The sequence below is a fragment of the Myotis lucifugus genome, unplaced genomic scaffold, assembly GCF_000147115.1.
Source record: "Myotis lucifugus unplaced genomic scaffold, Myoluc2.0 scaffold_20, whole genome shotgun sequence".
NCBI lineage: Eukaryota > Metazoa > Chordata > Mammalia > Chiroptera > Vespertilionidae > Myotis > Myotis lucifugus.
In genome coordinates, this window is record NW_005871068.1 from 2596552 (window position 1) to 2617658 (window position 21107).

At 36.9% G+C, this 21107-nt stretch overlaps 1 protein-coding gene across 7 annotated transcripts in view; it reads left to right on the plus strand.

Moving 5' to 3' along the window:
- ZFX (zinc finger protein, X-linked) overlaps positions 1–18447 on the plus strand; it is a 39838-nt gene extending 21391 nt beyond the window's left edge. For all 7 annotated transcript variants that reach the window (XM_023751331.1, XM_023751328.1, XM_006085633.3 and 4 more), the window contains 5 exons: positions 9963–10103; positions 10527–10670; positions 11329–11481; positions 12013–12153; positions 12965–18447. In XM_023751331.1, coding sequence (XP_023607099.1) covers positions 9963–10103; positions 10527–10670; positions 11329–11481; positions 12013–12153; positions 12965–14148 — 1763 coding nt within the window. In that variant the 3' untranslated portion in view covers positions 14149–18447. The remainder of the gene's footprint in view (positions 1–9962; positions 10104–10526; positions 10671–11328; positions 11482–12012; positions 12154–12964) is intronic.
- Positions 18448–21107: the final 2660 nt, after the last annotated feature.

Below are 21107 nucleotides of genomic sequence, written 5' to 3' on the forward strand. Positions count from 1 at the left end.
TTGAAGGCTGTCTTTCCTAACTTACATCAGAGATGAAAATTTCTTGACTTCTATAAAAGTAAATTTCATAAACCTTCCTGCATTGTTGTTTCAGTTTGGAGCCTGTAAGATAACTCAAAATTAAGAAAAGTAAAATTGTACAGATTAAAGCATCATTTCTCTCTTATAAGGACACAATAGAAAGATGAAATTTCTTCAGTCTAGAAAGACAAAGACGGAAAGGAATAGAACTGAACTTTGAAATCATGAAGGATGTGATTAGGCTGTTACCAGCCTTTATTAGAATTAGGAACCCTATTGAAACGTAAAAGGAGTTTAAATTGGAAAAAAATGTATAACCAAACTACTTATATTCTTGTATATGCATGTATGTTAGTACTTATGTAATACTTATATGCTTATGTAAAATACTACTTATATAATAGCATGGGAAAAGGCTCTGGTATAGCATTGAAACAAATGATTCTAAAACATGATTTCAAGTATGATGGACTCAGGTTATTGAAGAAAAGTAAGGTGTTTTGGAGCAGACCTCTAAATGTTTAACATCTGGGAGGATAACTGTGTCTTCTTACACATATTTCTTGGTATTGCTTTCAGAGATCAAGTGCTCAGTTGGCTAGACCACAGCTCTGACCCAGTATGGAAATTAGTGTGCCTTTAGGAACTAAACGTCAAATAAATAAAGACCCACTATTTTAAAAAAAATATATTATTATCGATCTCAGAGAGGAAGGGAGAGGGAGAGAGAGAAACATCAATGATGAAGGAGAATCATTGATCGGCTACCTCCTGCATGCTCCCTACTGGGGACTGAGCCTACAACCCGGGCATATGCCCTGACCAGGGAATCGAACCTCGACCTCCTGGTTCATAGGTCAATGCTCAACCACTGAGCCATGCTGGCTGGGCTAACTCTTACATTTAGACTTTTGATCCATTTTGAGTTTATTTTTATATATGGTGTGAGGTCACGAGCTAACTACTCTCTCTGGCACATAGATATTCAGTTGCCACAGCACCATTTGTTGAAATGGTGTTCTTTACTCATTGAATATTCTTGGTACCCTTATTGAAACAAATTCTTTAAAATTTTATCTATTGATTTTTTTTTTTTTAAGGGAGAGGAAGGGAGACAGAGACACAGACATCAATTTGTTATTCCACTTATTTATGCATTCAGTGGTTGGTTCTTATATGTGCCCTGACCAGTCATGGGACCTGTAACCTTGGTGTATCAGGATGACACTCTAACCAGCTGAGCTACCCAGCCAGGGTCTTATTGAAAATAATTGATAATAAATGTGAGGGGTTAATTTTTGGACTCTTAATTCTATTCCATGGATCTGCTCATCCTTATACTAGTTTTATGCTGTTAGGAGTGGGTAGTGAATTTGCAAAATTTACTACCCTAAATATTAAAGTCTAAAACTTAAAGTCCAGGCAAAAGTGTATAGTTCAGTTTTAAAAGGATTAGCAGAATTAATAAGCAGTGGCAACATAATGCATTCTTATGGAAGACTAGGGTACTTGGTGTGCCTACCTTTTATAGTAACATCAAAGGAAACAACTAATACGCCTCTGGAGCATGGGGTTCCCTTCTGCCAAAAACCTGGGCCAGAGAGCCTCTATTCTAATATAAACCAATATGATGCTTCATTTCTAATACACATTTTAATGAAATATTACTTTGTTATTTTAAACAGTTTTTAAAAAGACATTAAAAATTATAGCAAATAAATATATATTTTTTGTTAAGCCTCTCCTGAGGTTTTTTTTTCCCATTGATTTTTTTTAGAGAGAGAGGGAGGGAGGGATGGTGGAAGAGAGAGAGAGAAACATTGATGTGAGAGAGAGACATCGATTGGTTGCCTCCTGAATGCACCCCAAGTGGGGTGGGGATCAAACCTGCAACCCAGGTACATGTTCTTGACCGGAATCGAACCCATGATCCTTCAGTGTGTGGCTGACGCTCTAACCACTGTGTCATGCCTGCCAGGGCTATAGCAAATAATTTAAGCTTAGAACCCTTTAAACTAGTTTGGTTAAGTGAAAGTATGCCACCATTTTTAACATGTTGATTATAAAATTGGAAATTTTACTTTGTACAGACCATAACTTTAATAAAACTTTTGATGACAGTACTATATCTTGATCTCTCCATTTAGTTTTTATATTCTAAGGCCACTGACTTTTTCATTAGGATAAAATTGTGTTCAAAACACTATTTTCTACAATATGCAACTGCTTTTATAAAAACTGAATGTTAATAAATCATTAGGTTGGTTCTTAACTAATGCTTATTAAACTTTTGGTCTGGTGGCATATATATAATTTAAGTCCATTTGAATTAATATATCAAAGGAAGAGCTCAGGTGGTAATGTGTGCTGAATGCTTCTAATGACCCTTGAGTCAATTGACATTTTTATCAGAAGATACAATTACGTTTATTTGGTGAGGTTTATTAATAAAGCTCTCTTTTCAGGGGAGAAATGTTTAGGATTGTCATTATGGCCAATTTTTAAATTTTTTAAAACAAGATTTTTTATCCCAAGAAAAATTTTTCAGTTGGAGATTTGTAACAAGTTGAAAATAATAAAAATAGGTAATAGTAAACCTTTAATAAATAGTATCTGTGTTCCAAAACTTTATATATATGTATTCCTTACAACAACCATATAATGTTGGTGTTATCACCATTTTACAACTTGGGTAAATGAGGCTCAGTTTATGTAACTTGTTCAAGGTTATACATCCAGTTAGCATTAGGGTGAAGATTTGAAATCAGATGTTTTATTCCAGCCCTGGCTGGTTTGGCTCAGTGGTAAGAGCGTCGGCCTACAGACTGAAGGGTCATGGGTTTGATTCCAGTCAAGGGCAGGTACCTCAGTTGCAGGCTCGATCCCTGCGCATGGGGGAGGCAACCAGTCGGTATTGTGTCTCTCACATTGATGTTTCTCTCTCTCTCCCCCTCCCACTCACTTTCTCTAAAAAAATCAATGGGAAAAGTTTTATTCCAGTGCTTACTAAAAATAAAAATAAAAAAAAGAAGAAAACAAAAGCAAGGAAAAAAACTAAAATAAATAAAACAAAATAAAGGAAAAAACAAAGTGTCTACTCCACTCTCATATTGTCTTTTTTTGGTCCGTGTGTATATGTATGTGTGTGTAAAGTTAATACTACAACGCAGTAGAGTTTGGGATAAAAAGTGATTATTGGTGGACGGAGGAGGCATATTGAATTTCAGTGATTATTAAAATTTACAATATTCATGAATACCCAATTTTAGCAATGTTAGGAAATAATTTGGGCAGGAGGCTTACACATTTTCTTAGTTACTCCTTAATAGCAGAAGCCACGAGGACAGCCTCCACACCTTATTCCATTGTTTTTCTACCTAAAAAATTAATTTTTTTCAAATTTATATGAGAGAAAAAAGAATCATCTAAACGATTATTTTTACTCTTGCCTATGTTTACTTTTCTTATGTCTTCATTCAATAACATTTATTAATCAGCCATGATAAACTAGGAATCTTGTTAGCTGTTAGAGAAAGTTTCTGGCTTTTTAAGAGTTCACAGTCTTGGAGAGAAGACAGACAGAAACAGGTAATTATATAGTTGAGTTTGAAAAGATATAACTGGATATACAAGGTATTTTGGAAGCACTAAGGGAGAAAATGTTGAGATTTTTGGTACACTTGAGTGAGCTAAATGCTATGAAAGTGTAAACCAAAATTCTGTGGGAGCTTGGCTGAAGATATAAATAAATTTATTTCATATCTCCTATTCATTTTCCTCCCTCTATTTTGAAGCAAATCCCACATATTTATTTCATAAGTATTTATCAAAGACAGGGATTATTATTATATTTTTTAAACATAATTTGGGATGAACTCAATTTGAAGGATGAATAAAATGTTCAGTGGGTACCTGAGTGGGGAGGAATGGCAGAGAACATATTTAAAGGCAGAGAAATGTGGAAGGTCTTTGAGTGTTCAGAGACTTTTTCTTTGGAGTGCAAATGTCTTTAATGATGAGAATGGAGGAAATGATGAGAAGTAAGAGTGGCAAAATTGGGCACAAATCATAAAGGCCTTTGAATACAATAAGCCTGCTTTACCTTTCTGATGTGGGGAGCTATTAGCGTTGTAAGCCGATTAATAATAATATGCTTAGGATTATAGTTTACAAAAGTAATCTTAGTGGCAATATTGAGAGCAGACAAGGGAAGACTAAAATTAGAAACAAAAAATACGCTGTGAGAGATGATTGTAGTAGTCCAGGTAAGAAACAGACGATGCTAGTTTGAAATGAGGTTCTATCAGTAGAGTTTGGCAGAAAGTACTTCATGACATATTTAGGAAGTGGAATTTGGATTAAAGTTAGGGAGGTGGAGGGTTTGAAGCTCCCTTCCTGGTTTTTGGCTTGTGCATCTGGGCAGATGGCAAACCAATTACTAGAGGAGGAATACATTTAGACATGCTAGAGATCTGTCTACAGGATTGCTGCATGCAGCTGTCAGCTGTCCAGCTATAGTGTGAATGGCACCCTTGCAGATATGGAGCCTAATGGCCCTGGCCTTTCCTAGTTTAGGTATTTTGACCATTTGGTCTGATGTTAGCTCCTAATTCAGCACAACTTTGGTCATAGTAGACATCCAATAAAAAGTGGTTCAGGGAGTGAATGAATGAATGAATGAATCCAAACCCTTATGTTTAGTGCATGAACTCTGAGGATCAATACAGTCTAATGGTTTAGAATTATTCTAGGGGATATTAGCACAGGAGACATGCTAAAGTATTTGCTTAATTTTTTGTCCTACAGGCTGATGGTTGTATAAATCTTACCATTACTTTTATGTATATACTCGATCAATTTCATTTTGTACCTTGAAATCATTTGGTAAACCACAGAATAAAATTTTAGAATTTTCAAAATATATCTGCATGGGGATATTTCTGAAATGTGAGAAAAGTCTAATTTAGTGAACTAAGAATATTTTAGAGATGTGTTAAACAAGCTTTAAGCTTGTTCTGATAAAATTAAAGTTTCTGTTTATCTAAAGTTACTGTGTCTTTACTGTAGGCATTCAGGTTTATTTAGAAATAAATACTAAAATTAATGAATTAAGAGTTTTCAGTTTAATCTGATTTCAATTAGATTTATACCAAGAATAAAGTGCTCAAATAAGGCAAATATGTGTAGTCCTCCCTTCTCCTCACCATAAAAAAGAGGTGGGGCAAGGGATTGGTAAGCCAGGGAATGGAATTAAAGTTTGAGTAAATTCTAATATAATATTTTTTGTTTAAAAATAGCATGTTACACTATCCAATTTTCACTAAAAAAAAAAAAAAAATCTCTGTCCAGTCTCTCTCCCATTCTTTAATGCCTAAATATGCCTAGAAATGTCTGAATAATGATCTGTAATTTCTATTGATAGTTCCATATGGTGGGCTTTGAGCACATTTTAACTTATTTTTATACTTTTCTTAAATAATAAGCTGTACAATTTCTACAATAAATATGTATATATTTTAAAGCAAAGTTGCAGAAGCACAAAGGAATGGAAATAACATACTAATAACTTCAGGGTACGTGGCGTAGTCGGGGGGGTGCTGGGGAGATAAGACTGTGAGGGCAGAAGGCAGTTTGGTCAGAGTTTGGTTGCTAGACTGCAATTTTTATTTTACTTGGTAGGAAATGGGGCACCATTACCTGCTAGAGAGTAAGGTGACTGGATCTTTGTTTTAAGAAAGCTGACCGAGGGCAGTGTCTAAGGGATTTTGGTGTGATGTCTCTTTTTACGATGTTAATGTACACAAAATGCAGTTCTATAGCAATCCGATACCGTATATTTTTCTATCTTGGCAAAAATTATAATGAAATGTGTTTTGAAGCTTTGAGAGGTGAGAATAACAAAACAGTATCACCTGTTTTATAAGGTGGTTGTGAGGAGTAAATGGTATATTTTAAGGGCTTAGTATCATGCTTGGCATGTGGTATGTGGTAGGTAAATATTTGGTGTTATTATCACAACCATTGTTATTTCTTATTATATAGATTCTCCATCAAATGTTCTCCAAATCAGCTTCATTTTGCTGATTTTTAAATTAGATCAGTGTTCCTTTATGAAGCAGTTTGCTTGAAGTGGTGTATCCCCTATTCCCCCCACCCCCAAGTAATTTTTATTTTCAGAAACTACTGAGTTTTCTGAAGTCTTAATGAACTATATTTTTAGACTCCATAGCATCTGTTAGTATTGCAAATAAGCAATCCTTAATTTTTGGTCTTCAGGGATTTTACTGAAGCTCCCTTGAAGCAGTATAAAATATGCCTATATTTTGCCATAGTTTTGCTATTAATAATGAAATAATTGCTAAGTCAATTTTTTCTTTAGTTTTACAGTTTAAAACTGCTGGATGAGATACAAAGATTATTATTCCATAAGGCTGGAGGAAAATGTGATGCCAATTTTACTTAAAAGAAAAAACTGGGAAGGAAATTTACTAAGATAATGATAGAATCTCTGGTTGGTGGGACTATTGTTGATTTTTTAAAATATTAAATTATATACAGTGAACATAAATTTCTTAAAAAATCAAAAGATGAAAATAAAGATCTGGATTCTAAAGACAGGTACCTCCTCATTCTGTCTCCCACTTCTCACTTATTAGTTCACCTATTTGGGCAAGTCACATACCATCTCAGAGCCTTTATTTCTTTATCTGGAAAAGATGAGAATCAAATAAGTAAAAGTACATAGGAAATGCTAAGGAAATTGTGAAATGCCATGCAAATGGTAGTTATTATTAGATGTAGTCTTAATTTTCAGGAATTATGCTCTTCTATTTTGGAGAGGCCTATTCTAAAGCTGTAGTTCTTCATTTTACTGCATTAGAAGAAGGCACTTAACGCAGAAATTATAGGTATGACGCAATTTTATCTAAGCCTTCTTTATCTGTTTTTAATAGAAATTCATTTTTAATGGTAGCATTAAAATCAGAGTGAAATTTTGAGTAAGAGAACCAGCAAAGTATTTTTTTAAACAAATCGCTTCTGTAATATTTCATATTTAGAATAATTTCATAGGTTGAGTTAGTGGGGCAAATTCTCAAGGTGAAAATCTGAATTCTACTTTTGTCAAATGGTAGAATAACTCTGCTTGGCTCCGGTAAGCCTGTATATTTGAAATGTGTTTCCCACACATTTATGAAAACAAACAGAAAAGTCTTTTAGCTCAAGTTATAGGTAAATACATGACATTTTGTAAGCTCAAAAATGATTAGATTTTCCAATCATCAAAGGTTTATCTTATGAGTACTGACAAACTAGTGTACCCAAAAACAGCTAGCCTGACCTTGTTCTTTGTAAACACAAGGGCATTTGATTTTCTAGTACTTGTTAGAATCAGTTTGGACAAACCTTGCCAGAAGAGGCCAAGCTTCATCAACCATATCACCTGTCAGAGATGAGTTCTTTGAAGACATAAATTTATTCAGGACTTTCCTGCTAGTTTGGTGAGATCTTCATCCTTATAATGTTATTTCAGCTTAAAATTCCAAAGCTACCTTTAAGAAAATAACATTGGCTCAATCAGCTTGGGTATATCATAAAAATATTTAGCTTTGAAAAAGGGTAGGTACACATCAGGCCAGAAATAAGGACATAATGCCGATTCTTCCCCCCTACAAACCATTTTTATAAAACATAGTCAAGATACTTGAATATAGGTAGTTATGTTCAGAGTTCAGAGAACCTCTCTTTTTTTAAACTGCAGAGTTTAACCAACTGGTCTCTGACCCTTCATATCATCAAGCTTGTCCTGGATCAACTCATTTTCTCTAGCTTTTTAAGCTCTTAACTCAGTCTACCATTCTCTCACTGGTAACCAAGTCCTTCCTTCCTGTTTCATATCTACCGGTTGAAGCCACCAGTCATGAACTCCAATTTTCTGCATTACAACCTTCCTCCTTTCCCTAAACACAATGTAGCTATGTTCTCATCCATGTTTACCTTCTCATCTCAGAAGTATAGCAAATTTCTCCTATTTAAGGAAAATTCCTTTATCTTTTTTAAAAATATGCTTTTGATAGTCATATAAAATATTTTTAAAAATCAAAATATTGATTTTTTTTAAGAGAGAGGGGGAGGGAGAGGGAGAGAAGCATTGATTGGCTCCCTCCTGCACCCCCCCTACCAGGGATCGAGCCTGCAACCCAGGCATGGGAATCAAAACTGGAGTCCTTTTGTTGCACAGGATCACATTCAGCCAACTGAGCCACACCGGCTAGGGCTCCTTTATCTTTGCACCTAGTTTCGTTTCCGTTTCCCTTTTCCTCTGAGATCTTGATCTATAAATTTCATATCATGTCTGGTTTCAGCCCCTCACTTTCTATTATATTTTCTCCTACAGATTGAGCATGCATAAGTATTTTTCTCAAACAGAAAAGTCCTTGACCATGCAACCCATTCTAGTCACTGCCTCTCTGTTCACGGTAAAATTACACTTCATTAAGAAATTCATAGCTTCCATTGAATCCTCAACCCACATCTGACCCCATATGGCCTTCACTACACCACTTTTCACCAGGAACATCAATGACTTCCAGGTGATTGGTCAATGCAGACATTCCTCCTTGAGTAATGCATGCTGTATTATTGCCATGGGTCTTACTAGAATTCTCGGAACTTTTAGCTCCCTGGCTTCCTTTATGACTCTCCATCAACCTCTCTAGCTTTCCTTTCTGAACTCTTCTTGTCCCTCCCTTAGACTATGACATTTCCAGGATTTTCTCAGCCCGCTCTTGCCTCATACTGCAGGTTCTCATTCTATGATCTCAAGGCTTGGTTAGCATGGAGCTGATGGGCTCCCAAATCTGTGTGTCAGCCTTCAGCTTTCAGACTGGAATATCCAGCAACTGACTTCACGTCTTAGCCACTCATGAAATCATTGATTCATCAATATTCTGATCATCTACTATCACCAGACTCTATCTTAAAAGACTGAATAATGAAAATACAGGTTCTACTCTGTCAATGGGAAAGATAGGTGGAAAACCCCAGATAGTAGCAATATAGTGAATTGTACACTCAGAGAAACAATCAAAGGGTGCTATGAGTACAGAGGGATAGGGACAGACACCAGCTCTGAGAGCTTTCAGAGATGTTATCCCTTGGACGTTAATTAAATTAACATGTAGGAAGAGAGATCCTTTTCCTCATTTCTCTTAACATTTCTTCCCGCAGTTCATCACCCAAATCAGAAATCCTATAGTTATCCTTTGTCATGTTCAATTTTTAGTTGGGCATTAAGTGCTGCCATTTTAGTTCTAAGATGAGCCTCAAGTCCATCCCTCTTCCCCATCTGCATTGTCTCTGCCCGATTCGAGGCCTTGGTATCTGTTGCCTGCATTATTGAAGTAGATTCACAAGTGGTTTCCTGTTTCATGTCCTAACCCCTTTGGATCCACCTTTCTCAAGGCCAGCATGGTATAGCAAAAATGGTGGTCTCACCTTGTCACTGCTTGGCTTAAACGTGTCCCATCACCTATAGCAGAGGTTCTCAAAACTCTGATCAGAATCCCTAGGGTAGAGTACCTCTTAATCTGTCTATATATCAGGTCCCACTCCTGCAGATTCTGATTCTGTAGAACTGCTGGTTGCTGGCCTGTGTTTCTAAGTTCCCAAAGAGATTTTGACACCTGACAAGATTGAGAAACCACCAGCCAAGGATCAAGTCTGATCTTCTCTGCCTGGTTACACAAGACCCTTTGTGACAGGCTTTAGCTTAGCTATTGGCCACATTTCCCATCATGCTCCACATGTCTACTTGTCTAGGTAAAATCGTTCATTTTTATGTGAATCAAGTTAAAGATTATATTTGTAAAAAAAGACTTTTGAAAATGCTAACATTTAAATACCTACTAATGTTATTTGTAATGTGTTCCCTGCCTTTTTAGTGGATGATGCTGGCAAAATAGAACATGGTGGTTCCTCTGGAATGACAGAGTCGGAAATTGATCCTTGTAAAGTGGATGGTTCTTGCCCTGAAGTCATCAAGGTGTACATTTTTAAAGCTGACCCTGGAGAGGATGACTTAGGTAAGAGGACACCTTCAACATATTACTCATCCTGATCTAAACACTTCAACCTGATTACTTTTGGATGGATTAGATTGAGAACATTTGAAACTTTTTCTGAAGATAACTTTTAAGCAAGGTTTCCAGCCTGGCCAGCATGGCTCAGTGGTTGGGCATCCACCTATGAACGAGGAGGTTGGGGTTCAGTGCCCTGGTTGTGGGCTTAATCCCCAGTAGGGGTTGTGCAGGAGGCAGCTGATCAATGATTCTGTCTCATCATTGATGTTTCTATCTTTCTCCCACTCTCTCTTCCTTTCTGAAATAAAATTATATTTAAGCAAGGTTTCCAATGTAGCAGTAGAAAAGTATGTAAAATGTGATACGTGAAATAGGAGGAAATGAAGTTTTCTCATAAATTCTTGGAGCTGTCATCTTCCCTAATAGGTGGCACCGTAGACATTGTGGAGAGTGAGCCTGAGAATGACCATGGAGTTGAACTACTTGATCAGAATAGCAGTATTCGTGTGCCAAGGGAAAAGATGGTTTATATGACTGTCAATGACTCTCAGCAAGAAGATGAAGACTTAAGTAAGTAGGTGGTCTTTTTGTGGGAGAAAATTTAATGTTCTTGGAGTTCTTTTTTTTAAAAAAACTTTAAATATGGCCCTAGCCGGTTTGGCTCAGTGGATAGAGTGTCAGCCTGTGGACTGAAGGGTCCCAGGTTCGATTCCAGTCAAGGGCACGTACCTCGGTTGCAGGCTCCATCCCCAGCCCCAGTTGGGGTGTGTGTGGGAGGCAACCAATCTATGTGTCTCTCTCACATCGATGTTTCTCTCTCTGTCTCTCCCCCTTTCTTCCACTCTTTCCAAAAATCAATGGAAAAAAATAACCTCAGGTGAGGATTAACAAAAAATTTTTAAATATGGCCAATATTTAAAGGAAACAAGTAACATTATTGTAGAGATTGTTATGCTGCCGTATTCCAAGGGAAACACCAATAACTCATGTATTCTAAGAACTTTATCTAAAAACGAATAGTGTCAACAATGAAAAAATGAATTATGGTGAAAACCAAGAAATGAATGATTCATTCAAATATTTGAGTGCTTATATGCGAAAACTGTGTTCTAGGTATATAACATTTGAACCTTCTTTCTACTTGTCTATTAATTGAATTCAAATGACAGTATCTTTCCTGTAATCTCTGTAAACCTGGTCACAAAAGTTTATATAATTTTCTACTTAGATGTTGCTGAAATTGCTGATGAAGTTTATATGGAAGTGATTGTAGGAGAAGAGGATGCCGCTGCAGCAGCCGCAGCAGCCGCCGCACACGAACAGCAAATCGATGACAATGAAATCAAAACCTTCATGCCAATAGCGTGGGCAGCAGCTTACGGTAAGTTGCATAGCAGCTCTTCCAATTGAGTTGGTTCTTGAATGTGAATTCATGCTTGAAAGATGGTTTCTGTGGTTTTAGGTTTCAGAAATCTGAAATGCCAGTACCCTATAATGGTTACTTGATTTGAACAGGAGTAGTGGAAGATTATAAAGTCTATTTTTTGTCTTTGTTTTTAACAAGATTTTTCTTCATGTATATAGCATGTAGAAGGAAGTACTGCAAGAAGCACACAGGCTTTCAAGCTGAAACTTGCATCTTGATTATATCTGTCCCATGCCTTTTCAATTTTGGGAGACAAGAGAATCCATGGGGCAAAATGCTGACGTGTTTTTTTAGATTTGGAAGCTCGGCCATTTCTTCCGGTCTTGTTATAATAAATATGGTCATGAAACCCATTATCTAGAATGGGGAATTTCTGTCATTCATGAGTATCATGGCTTACTTTTTGTTGTTGTAGTTAATAAAGAATCCCTAATTCTTTATAATTTATAATACAGTATAATTTTGTTTTTTAATGCGCATTGTTAGGTAATAATTCTGATGGAATTGAAAACCGGAATGGCACTGCAAGTGCCCTCTTGCACATAGATGAGTCTGCTGGGCTCGGCAGACTGGCTAAACAAAAACCAAAGAAAAGGAGAAGACCTGATTCCAGGCAGTACCAAACAGGTGAGGGCACACGAGTTCCACAGCGCAGCGTGCTTTGCGAGCTCTCAGATGAAACTAGTATGTATCCACAGAGGTGTTGTGATGGCATTTTAGCTGCTAGACCACATGTAACTTTTGCGTATCAAAGTTGAAAATATAATTTTAAGAATTCAGTGATATTCATGAATGATTTTCTTGGATAAAAAGAAACGGAATGGATTGAACATGGATGGAAATAATTAAAAACTCAGTGATTTTTTTTGTGTGGAAATGAAAAGAAATCCCTCAAATATGTTACAAACATTAACTTTTTTAAAAGTAATATATTTAAAGAATCTGATTATGTCAGCGTAAAGAGGCATACTTTAAAGAGCAGCAGAACAGGTACTTAAGGTCATGTGATGTATTCCTGTCTATTCTTGTATGCCCATTTAAGCTTTACTGTAAGTTGACATAAATTATGTTTTTGGAATAACCAAAGAAGGAATTGTGATTACAACACTTTATTTTTATGAATAATTTCCCACTGATTTCTAAATTGATAATAATAGCTTTAATCACTAGTTGATAGAAGTTACATATTCATGTATTGTTTTAAACTGGAGGGAGTGAGGTTGGTACAGTCATACCGAATAAAGTTTGCAGACCAGGTTCCTCTTTATGACAAGGTTGATATATCTCCTATGTTGAAAAATGCTAAAAGGAATGTTAAGTAGCAAGTAGCTTAACTTAAGAGTGCCCAATAATGTCCAGAACACACCCTTTAAATTCTTGATGAAACCAAAATAGAACTTGGTTTGATCTCTCATGTACCTTTCTTTTCCTTTCTTAGCAATAATAATTGGCCCTGATGGACATCCCTTGACTGTCTATCCTTGCATGATTTGTGGAAAAAAGTTTAAGTCCAGAGGTTTTTTGAAAAGGCACATGAAAAACCATCCTGAACACCTTGCCAAGAAGAAGTACCGCTGTACTGACTGTGATTACACTACCAACAAGAAGATAAGTTTACACAACCACCTGGAGAGCCACAAGCTGACCAGCAAGACAGAGAAGGCCATCGAATGCGATGAATGTGGGAAGCATTTCTCTCATGCTGGGGCTTTGTTTACTCATAAAATGGTGCATAAGGAAAAAGGAGCCAACAAAATGTACAAGTGTAAATTTTGTGAATATGAAACAGCTGAACAAGGGTTATTGAACCGCCATCTTTTGGCGGTCCACAGCAAGAACTTCCCTCATATCTGCGTGGAGTGCGGTAAAGGTTTTCGTCACCCCTCAGAGCTCAAAAAGCACATGCGCATCCATACTGGGGAGAAGCCGTACCAATGCCAGTACTGCGAATATAGGTCTGCAGACTCTTCCAACTTGAAAACGCACGTGAAAACTAAGCATAGTAAAGAGATGCCATTCAAGTGTGACATTTGTCTTCTGACTTTCTCAGATACCAAAGAGGTGCAGCAACATGCTCTTATTCACCAAGAAAGCAAAACACACCAGTGTTTGCACTGCGACCACAAGAGTTCAAACTCCAGTGATTTGAAACGACACATAATTTCAGTTCACACGAAAGACTACCCCCATAAGTGTGACATGTGTGATAAAGGCTTCCATAGGCCTTCAGAACTTAAGAAACACGTGGCTGCCCACAAGGGTAAAAAAATGCACCAGTGTAGACATTGTGACTTTAAGATTGCAGATCCATTCGTTCTAAGTCGCCATATTCTCTCGGTTCACACAAAAGATCTTCCGTTTAGGTGCAAGAGATGTAGAAAGGGATTTAGGCAGCAGAATGAGCTTAAAAAGCACATGAAGACACACAGTGGCAGGAAGGTGTATCAGTGTGAGTACTGTGAGTATAGCACTACAGATGCCTCAGGCTTTAAACGGCATGTTATTTCCATTCATACGAAAGACTACCCTCACCGTTGTGAGTACTGCAAGAAAGGGTTCCGGAGACCTTCGGAAAAGAACCAGCACATAATGCGGCATCATAAAGAAGTCGGCCTGCCCTAACAATACTTCTACAGACGTTTGTGGAGATGCAGGCCTTGAAGCAGAAAATTCATTTTAAAGCCAATCAGTCTTGTTCACATACAATACTGTATATTGATTTATTCTGTGTACAAATAGAATATTGCTTGTAGTTGACTTTTTTTTTTTTAACATTTTGTTCAGTAGTGTGTTCTGAACTATTCAGTTTGTTTAATTAATGGGGAAAAGCAGCAACAAGCAAGTTGCTTTTAATGAAGTAATCCTTCTATACTGAAATTTTCTATTAGTTTTATATTTATTTAAATATTTACCTTGCTTATTATCTTAATGGTACTCTTCTAAGACCATTTAACATAAAGCTAGGGTAACTTTAGATTGAGTCAACATGATTACTTTCAGAGTAACTATTCCCCCCCCCCCCCCCATAAATTTCTTAAAATTGTCAGAGACATCTAACATAAATGGGAGATTTAACAGTCACGTCCAATTAGGCTAACATGAAAGTCATGTACTTGTCTTGCTTAATCTTTTCAGACCACATGACAATGAAAGTTTCCATTTGAGCTTTGCATCCCTGGCATTGCTGAGTAAAGAACAGTGGGTGGGTTTGTGCTTACTTTTCATTTTGTTTAGTGGACAAAATATATCTTTGGGGGGCTTTCTTTGGAGTATTTACATCTTCTGTCTGCATAGCAAAGTCTTAGAAAACTTTATTGACAAATTTTGCTTGATCCTGTTGTATTTTGATTATTCTGTCTGTGCTGCTTTGTCTTGGAATGGTTGTGTGCTACAAATGAGACTTATTGAGGACTGCATTTTGGAATCTCCTAGAGGTAATTTGTGGCTCATAGGATCTTTTGCAACTTTATATATGTATATGTACCCTGAACTATGTATATGCACATATATATATAAAACATGTATCTGTGTGTATTGCTTATTTTACATATTTATACACACAACCCCAAGTAGTAGTTGTTTAAAATCTATAATGAAAAGTATTAAATTTACAATAACATGAAAGATGCAGGGATGTATGAGAGCATTTTGTAAAGCATGCTCTTCAGAGAGACTACTCAGGTGAAGAATTAGAAGGAAAATAAGGACACTCGTATTTTTAAAGAGTAAAGGTATTTTCTTTTAAATATCTTTGGTAATTGAAAAATAGAAGTTAAGATGTTTCTAGATAGAATGTTTTCATACACCTTCAGCTCCATGCCTTTATATTTTTCTGAAAAGCTAACGAGTATCCGGACAGACCTTCCTCAGTTCTCTCTGAGAAGCCCCCGAGGGAACTCTGTGTTACCAAGCGAGGGAGACTAAAGAAGCTATGGCTTCATGTATCAGAGATCGGGTGCTAATTATGATTTATACTTGGCAAGTTCAGCCTACTCTGTTATTTCTTAGTTGTAGTTAGGAAACTTTCAAACACTTAACGCTCAAGTTGGCTTTGATTAGAACATAACATTAAAGGTATGTTTTAAGTGCATGAGGAAAATCTGATGCCTTATTTGGAATATCACCATGTCTTTCACTGTTTTATTTTTCTTTGAGTTGATTTTTTTTAAACAAATAGTTCAGACTCAGATTTATAAATTCATAAAAGCAACGCTAAAGTTAATTAGAATTTGGTTATGTTAGAATAAATTTTAGAGAACATAAGACAGTTTGGGGGGGGGGGTCCTTAAATTGGCTGTCAGCACATACGAGTACCTGGCACGTCATGGGAGATTTTGGACTTTTCTTCCCACTTGATAGCTGCCTTGCCACTTCATTATGGTGCTCCATCCTCTTTGTGCTTTTAGGTTTTTACCTTTCATCTTTCTCTTTGCCGTTGATCTGTATTCAAGAGTTTATAGGATTAGAACTCTAAATATCGTGTGTTTGACAAGCCTCTGAAGTACTGGATTGATTTACTTCAGTTCTAAGTCAAGTACTTTTAAGCTGGTATGAACTCCAACCTGAATACCAGTCAAAACCAAGGCATGGGCCTGTCCCAGTGGGAGCTCCTGTGCCCTCTTGGCCTCTATAACGTGCTTTTTAAAAAAAAGTAACTTAAAATTGTGTGATTCATTGCCCTGCAGTACTATTCTTGAAAGCTCTGTTTTTTTGAGAACCTTTAAAATGTCCCTAATTTTTAATTTTTCCCAGAGGTAATGTAAAACACTTAAATGAAAGTGGAAATTTATTAATTTTAAAACATCCTATAAAATTAATACAGAAAATATAATTGGTCATTATATTTTTTTAAATAAACTGAAAGATAAAGAACACAGCATTTTACACACTTTATATTTCTCTTACATAGTCTGGAATCATACACAGTTCTTTTCTTTTTAAAGCACAATATTGAAACCTTTAAAAGGTATTTAAGGGTTTGGTCAAGTGAATATGATAAAATGTATTTGTCTGTATAAAGAGAAAATGAAATCGTAGTCACTGTTATGTACTGACATTAGTTACAACCTAGTTTTACTTAAAACAATTTTGATTAGCAAAGCTAAAAAAATGGATGTTTCAGTTAAATGTTTTAAAGAGGTACAGATTTTTACAAGGACATAATATAAGTTATTGTTCTGTAGAAATATCCTATTAAATATTGTATGTCCCTCCCTCTGTACACTTTGTAAAAAAAGTAAAATACATAAAAAGAAAATCATATAGGGATGTGTGACATTATTGTAATTGTGTACTTGAGAATAATGTGCAAAAATAAAAATCAGAATATTTTCCTGTTACTGAATGTTTAGTCTATTTGATACCAGTACTAAGTTAATGCTTTTTCTTAAGAAAAAAATGTACAGTTTTTGTAAACCTAATAAACATCAAAAGCAGTGGTTTATTTTCATTTCCCCATTTCTTAATTCCTTTTATGCAGCAGTGGAATTCAAAATGCTTGATTGCTTTGAATTTTATGACTTGAATGCAAATACTGATAATATTTCAGCCCTGCGGATTTGCAAGTAATTCAGAGGAGTTAAGAGGTGATTGGTGAGTCCTTTGATGAGCATGTCCTTGAAATTTATTTTTTTCTTTTATCTTCATAAAGGATTTGTTTTATTAGCATCTCCAGTTACCCGGAGATAAATTTCCCTTGCATAAAGTGGTTTTTGAGAGCACTTAAAGTTCATTTTAGTATCAATGCATTGCACATTGGGTCAGTGGGGGTTGTCCCCACCTCCACCACAGCAACCCTGCCCTACAGTTTCCCCTTTGTGCCCAGTTTGGAGGGTTCTAGAAGACACTAAATACTAGAGAATGGTCATTGTCATAATAAGAGAAGTTAGGTAAAAGTTATCAGGAGTTAGAACAAGATAGATTTCAGTCATTGATTTTTAAAGATGAGATCCTGCTGATCTTCAACTATGTAGGAATAAGTATTTGCCTAATAGTTGAGACAGTAAATAAGAAAAACTTGAGGTAAAGGATCAAGAGGACATGGTGAATGTCACTGTCCAGAGCCATAAATTGGACAGAAAATTGTAGCATGCTGAGAAACTTGGTTGTAATAAAATACCTGACAGATAACATCATACCAGTCTGTGATCCCAGGCAGTGTATTACTCTGTTCTCTGGGAATCTTAGTATTGACAATTTCCTTGAGCTCCCACAAATTCTAGAATTCATATAAAGAAAATCATGACCAAACTCTTAAAGGGTTGCTGTTTCAGAGCAGTGGTTTTCAAGTGCTGCCAAATTCTCAGCCCTACCCAAGACCCATTGAATCAGAAAACTGGGTGTGGGACCCAGTGATCTTGTGTCTTAACATGTCCTCCAAGTAATTCTGCTGCATGCTCAAGTTTGGGAAATGCTGTTTTAGAGCACTTGAGGAACTTCAAAGATTAGAAACACACACATACACACAAGCCAGAGATAAGCAGTTAAAGGTGACATGGGACTCAATTTATACCTTGGATTTACCCTTTTTAAAGTGTGAGCCTGCTGGTCAGTAAGTAAATCCTTTAGTCCACATGTAAATAGCCTGCACTTAATCTTGTATGGCTTCCCCTAAGTTACGCTCCTCAAAGGTGGATAAGAATTCAGAGGAAGAGTCAGCAAGTAAAAGAGAAGGACTGGAAAGTGTGTATGTGTTTAACTAATTGGCCCAACGTTACTTAAGTAATTCATATCTGAAAACCCATATCTGTAGCTGTTTAGTTAAAGTAAAAATTAACTTTGCCCATTTGGGTTTTGTTTTGTCTTTTGTGTATATATTGTTTGCCTTTTTCATAAAATAATTCTTGGATTTGTTATATATTGTTCCTGTTATTTTTGACATCTGCTATTGTTGTAAATAAATTCCTATTTTGTTTTAAGTTACCCTAGTGGAGTGTTGGCTATAGACAGGGTGTGTGTGTGCATGCGCGCGCGTACACACACACACACACACACACACACACACAAACACACACGGAAATGAAGAAACATAAATCACACGGTTAATAAATTCTTGACACAGTATAAGCTGGAAGTGATGTGACCCCTTTAGTAGTTGAGCACTTCTAGCACCAATGGAAGTATCAGTGTTGCATACAGGTATAACACCTGCACCTGCTTGGACTTTATTTTTTTATAAAAATTGTTTTTCATTGATTTCAGAGAGCAAGAGAGAGAAACATCAATAATGAGAGAGAATCATTGATCGGTTGCCTCCTGCACGCCTCACACGGTGATCAAGCCCGCAACCCGGGCATGTGCCCTTGACCAGAATTGAACCTGGGACCCTTCAGTCCGCAGACCGATGCTCTATCCACTGAGCCAAACCAGCTAGGGCACTTGCTCAGACTTTAAAATCACTTTCATGACCTTTGAGATGGCAATTCTTTTAGTCTATTAAGTTTGAGGTAAAATTCAAGAATGATTGTTTTTTTCTATTCACTTGGTCCCAAGTTATTTGTATTGTTGGTATCAGTGAACACAAGGGATTTGGCATTGTAGTGACCTGCTGATACTGTAAAGCCATTAGGATACTTTGCTACAGAAAACTTGCTTAAGAATTGTAGATGGCATTTGTTCATCATGTATATTACCACAGAAATATCCAAATGTATTGACAAAAATAGAATAGTTCACTAGAACTATATTATTTTGCTTTTACACTTGATCTTAGCCAAAAGGCCGAGAAGCGATATTATTATTTTGCTTTTATCTAAGAGAGGCCAGTTTCTGCTTCTTCGTGCTGTGTTTGGCTTTAAAAGCAGAACCTGTTTCCTTTTGCCTGGGCTTTTTTGAAGTAAGGGGAGGGATTGCAAAGCCATCCATTGGGGTTTTGGAGGTTCTAATTATACCCATCCTCTCTGGGTCCTAATCACATTGAAAATAGACTCAAGAAACCACCAGTTGAGTGTGTGATTTCATTTAGTAAAGCTGGGTTGGGAGATCCAGAGGCCAAATCTGTTTCCACCTCCAGTGTAGGCCTCGAGTGATGCAGCCAGTTTCTCGAAGGTATGGGGCCCACCCTCCCCTTAGTGAGCTATAGGGAGACTGCTTAGCTTCCCACCAGAGAAATGGAGCATGTGGGTGAGAATGGCTGCAGTATTCTCCCCAGTGCTCCCAGGCCCAGATTCAGGGAAGGCAGAGAAGAGTTCCCTTATGTCATCCTCATTTATATATATAAAAGGCTAATATGCAAAGTGTCCCCTTGGGAGTTCGACCAGGAGACTGGGAGTTCGATCGCTCACTATGACGTGCACTGACCACCAGGGGGCGGTGCGGAACATGGCGGGCGACCAGCAGCGGGAGCGAGGGAAGCAGGAGGCTGGAACCGCTCAGTGGCAGGGAAGGAGGAGGCGGGTAGGAGGGGAATCTGATTGGCCCTGATCACCGGCCAGGCCTAGGGCCCCTACCCATGCACGAATTTCGTGCATTGGGCCTCTAGTGAAATAATAAGGGTTAGTCCAATTCTGTTGGTTCTCTGGCATTAGCCCACTAGCAATGTATGAAGGTTATTTACCATTAGCAGTTCACACTCCCACAGCAATATATTGGAGGGCCCATTCTCCTCAATCTTACAAACAGTGGGTGTTAGAGTCAATAGCACGGGTAAGAAAAGCTCGCTCTCCCATCATTGTTTCAAGGAGTTAAGTAATACAGTACTTTCATATGTCTAATAGCCCTTTGAGTTTTCTCTATCATGAATCACCTGTTCAAATCCTGTGGTCCATTTTCTCTTTAGAGCCTTTTGTACATTTGGCCTATTAGCTTTCTTTTTTCCCCTTTTGATTGAATTTATTGGGGTGACACTGGTTAACAAAATTATACAGGTTTCAGGTGTACAGTTCTACAACACATCATCTGTATGTACACTGTACTGTGTGTTCACCACCTCAAGTCAAGTCTCCTTCCATCACCACTATTAGCTTTCTAATATGTTTGTTGCATATTTTTCTAGTCTGTGATTTATCTTGTTATTGTTTATGTTGCCTTTTGATATCCCAAAATCTTTAATATTTGTTTAATCAAATATATGTCTTTTTCCCCCCCTTTATGATTCCTGGGGTTTCTTGTCCTACTTAAAAAGGCCTTTTCTACCCCAAGGCTCTTTATAAATATGTGCCTAGATTTTCTTCTGGTATTTGTATTATTTTAATTTGTTTGGATTTTCATACAATTAAAATTATTTTGATATATGATTGTGTTTTTTTGTTGTTGTTTTTTTTGAGAGAGAGGAAGAAGGAGGGAAGGAGAGAGAGAAAGAGAGGGAGAGAGAGAGAACTTTGATTGGTTGCCTCCCATATGTGCCCCAGTGGGGAATTAAACCCACAACATTTTCGTGTACAGGACAATATCCAACCAACTGAGGCATCCAGCCAGGGCTGATGTATTATATTATAGACACAAAGTTTTTCTTTTTCTTTATTTTAGTATATCTTTATTGATTTCAGAGGGGAAGGAAGAGGGAGAGAGAAACATCAATGATAAGAGAGAATCATTGATCGGCTGCCTCCTGCACGCCCCCTACTGGGGATTGAGCCCACAAC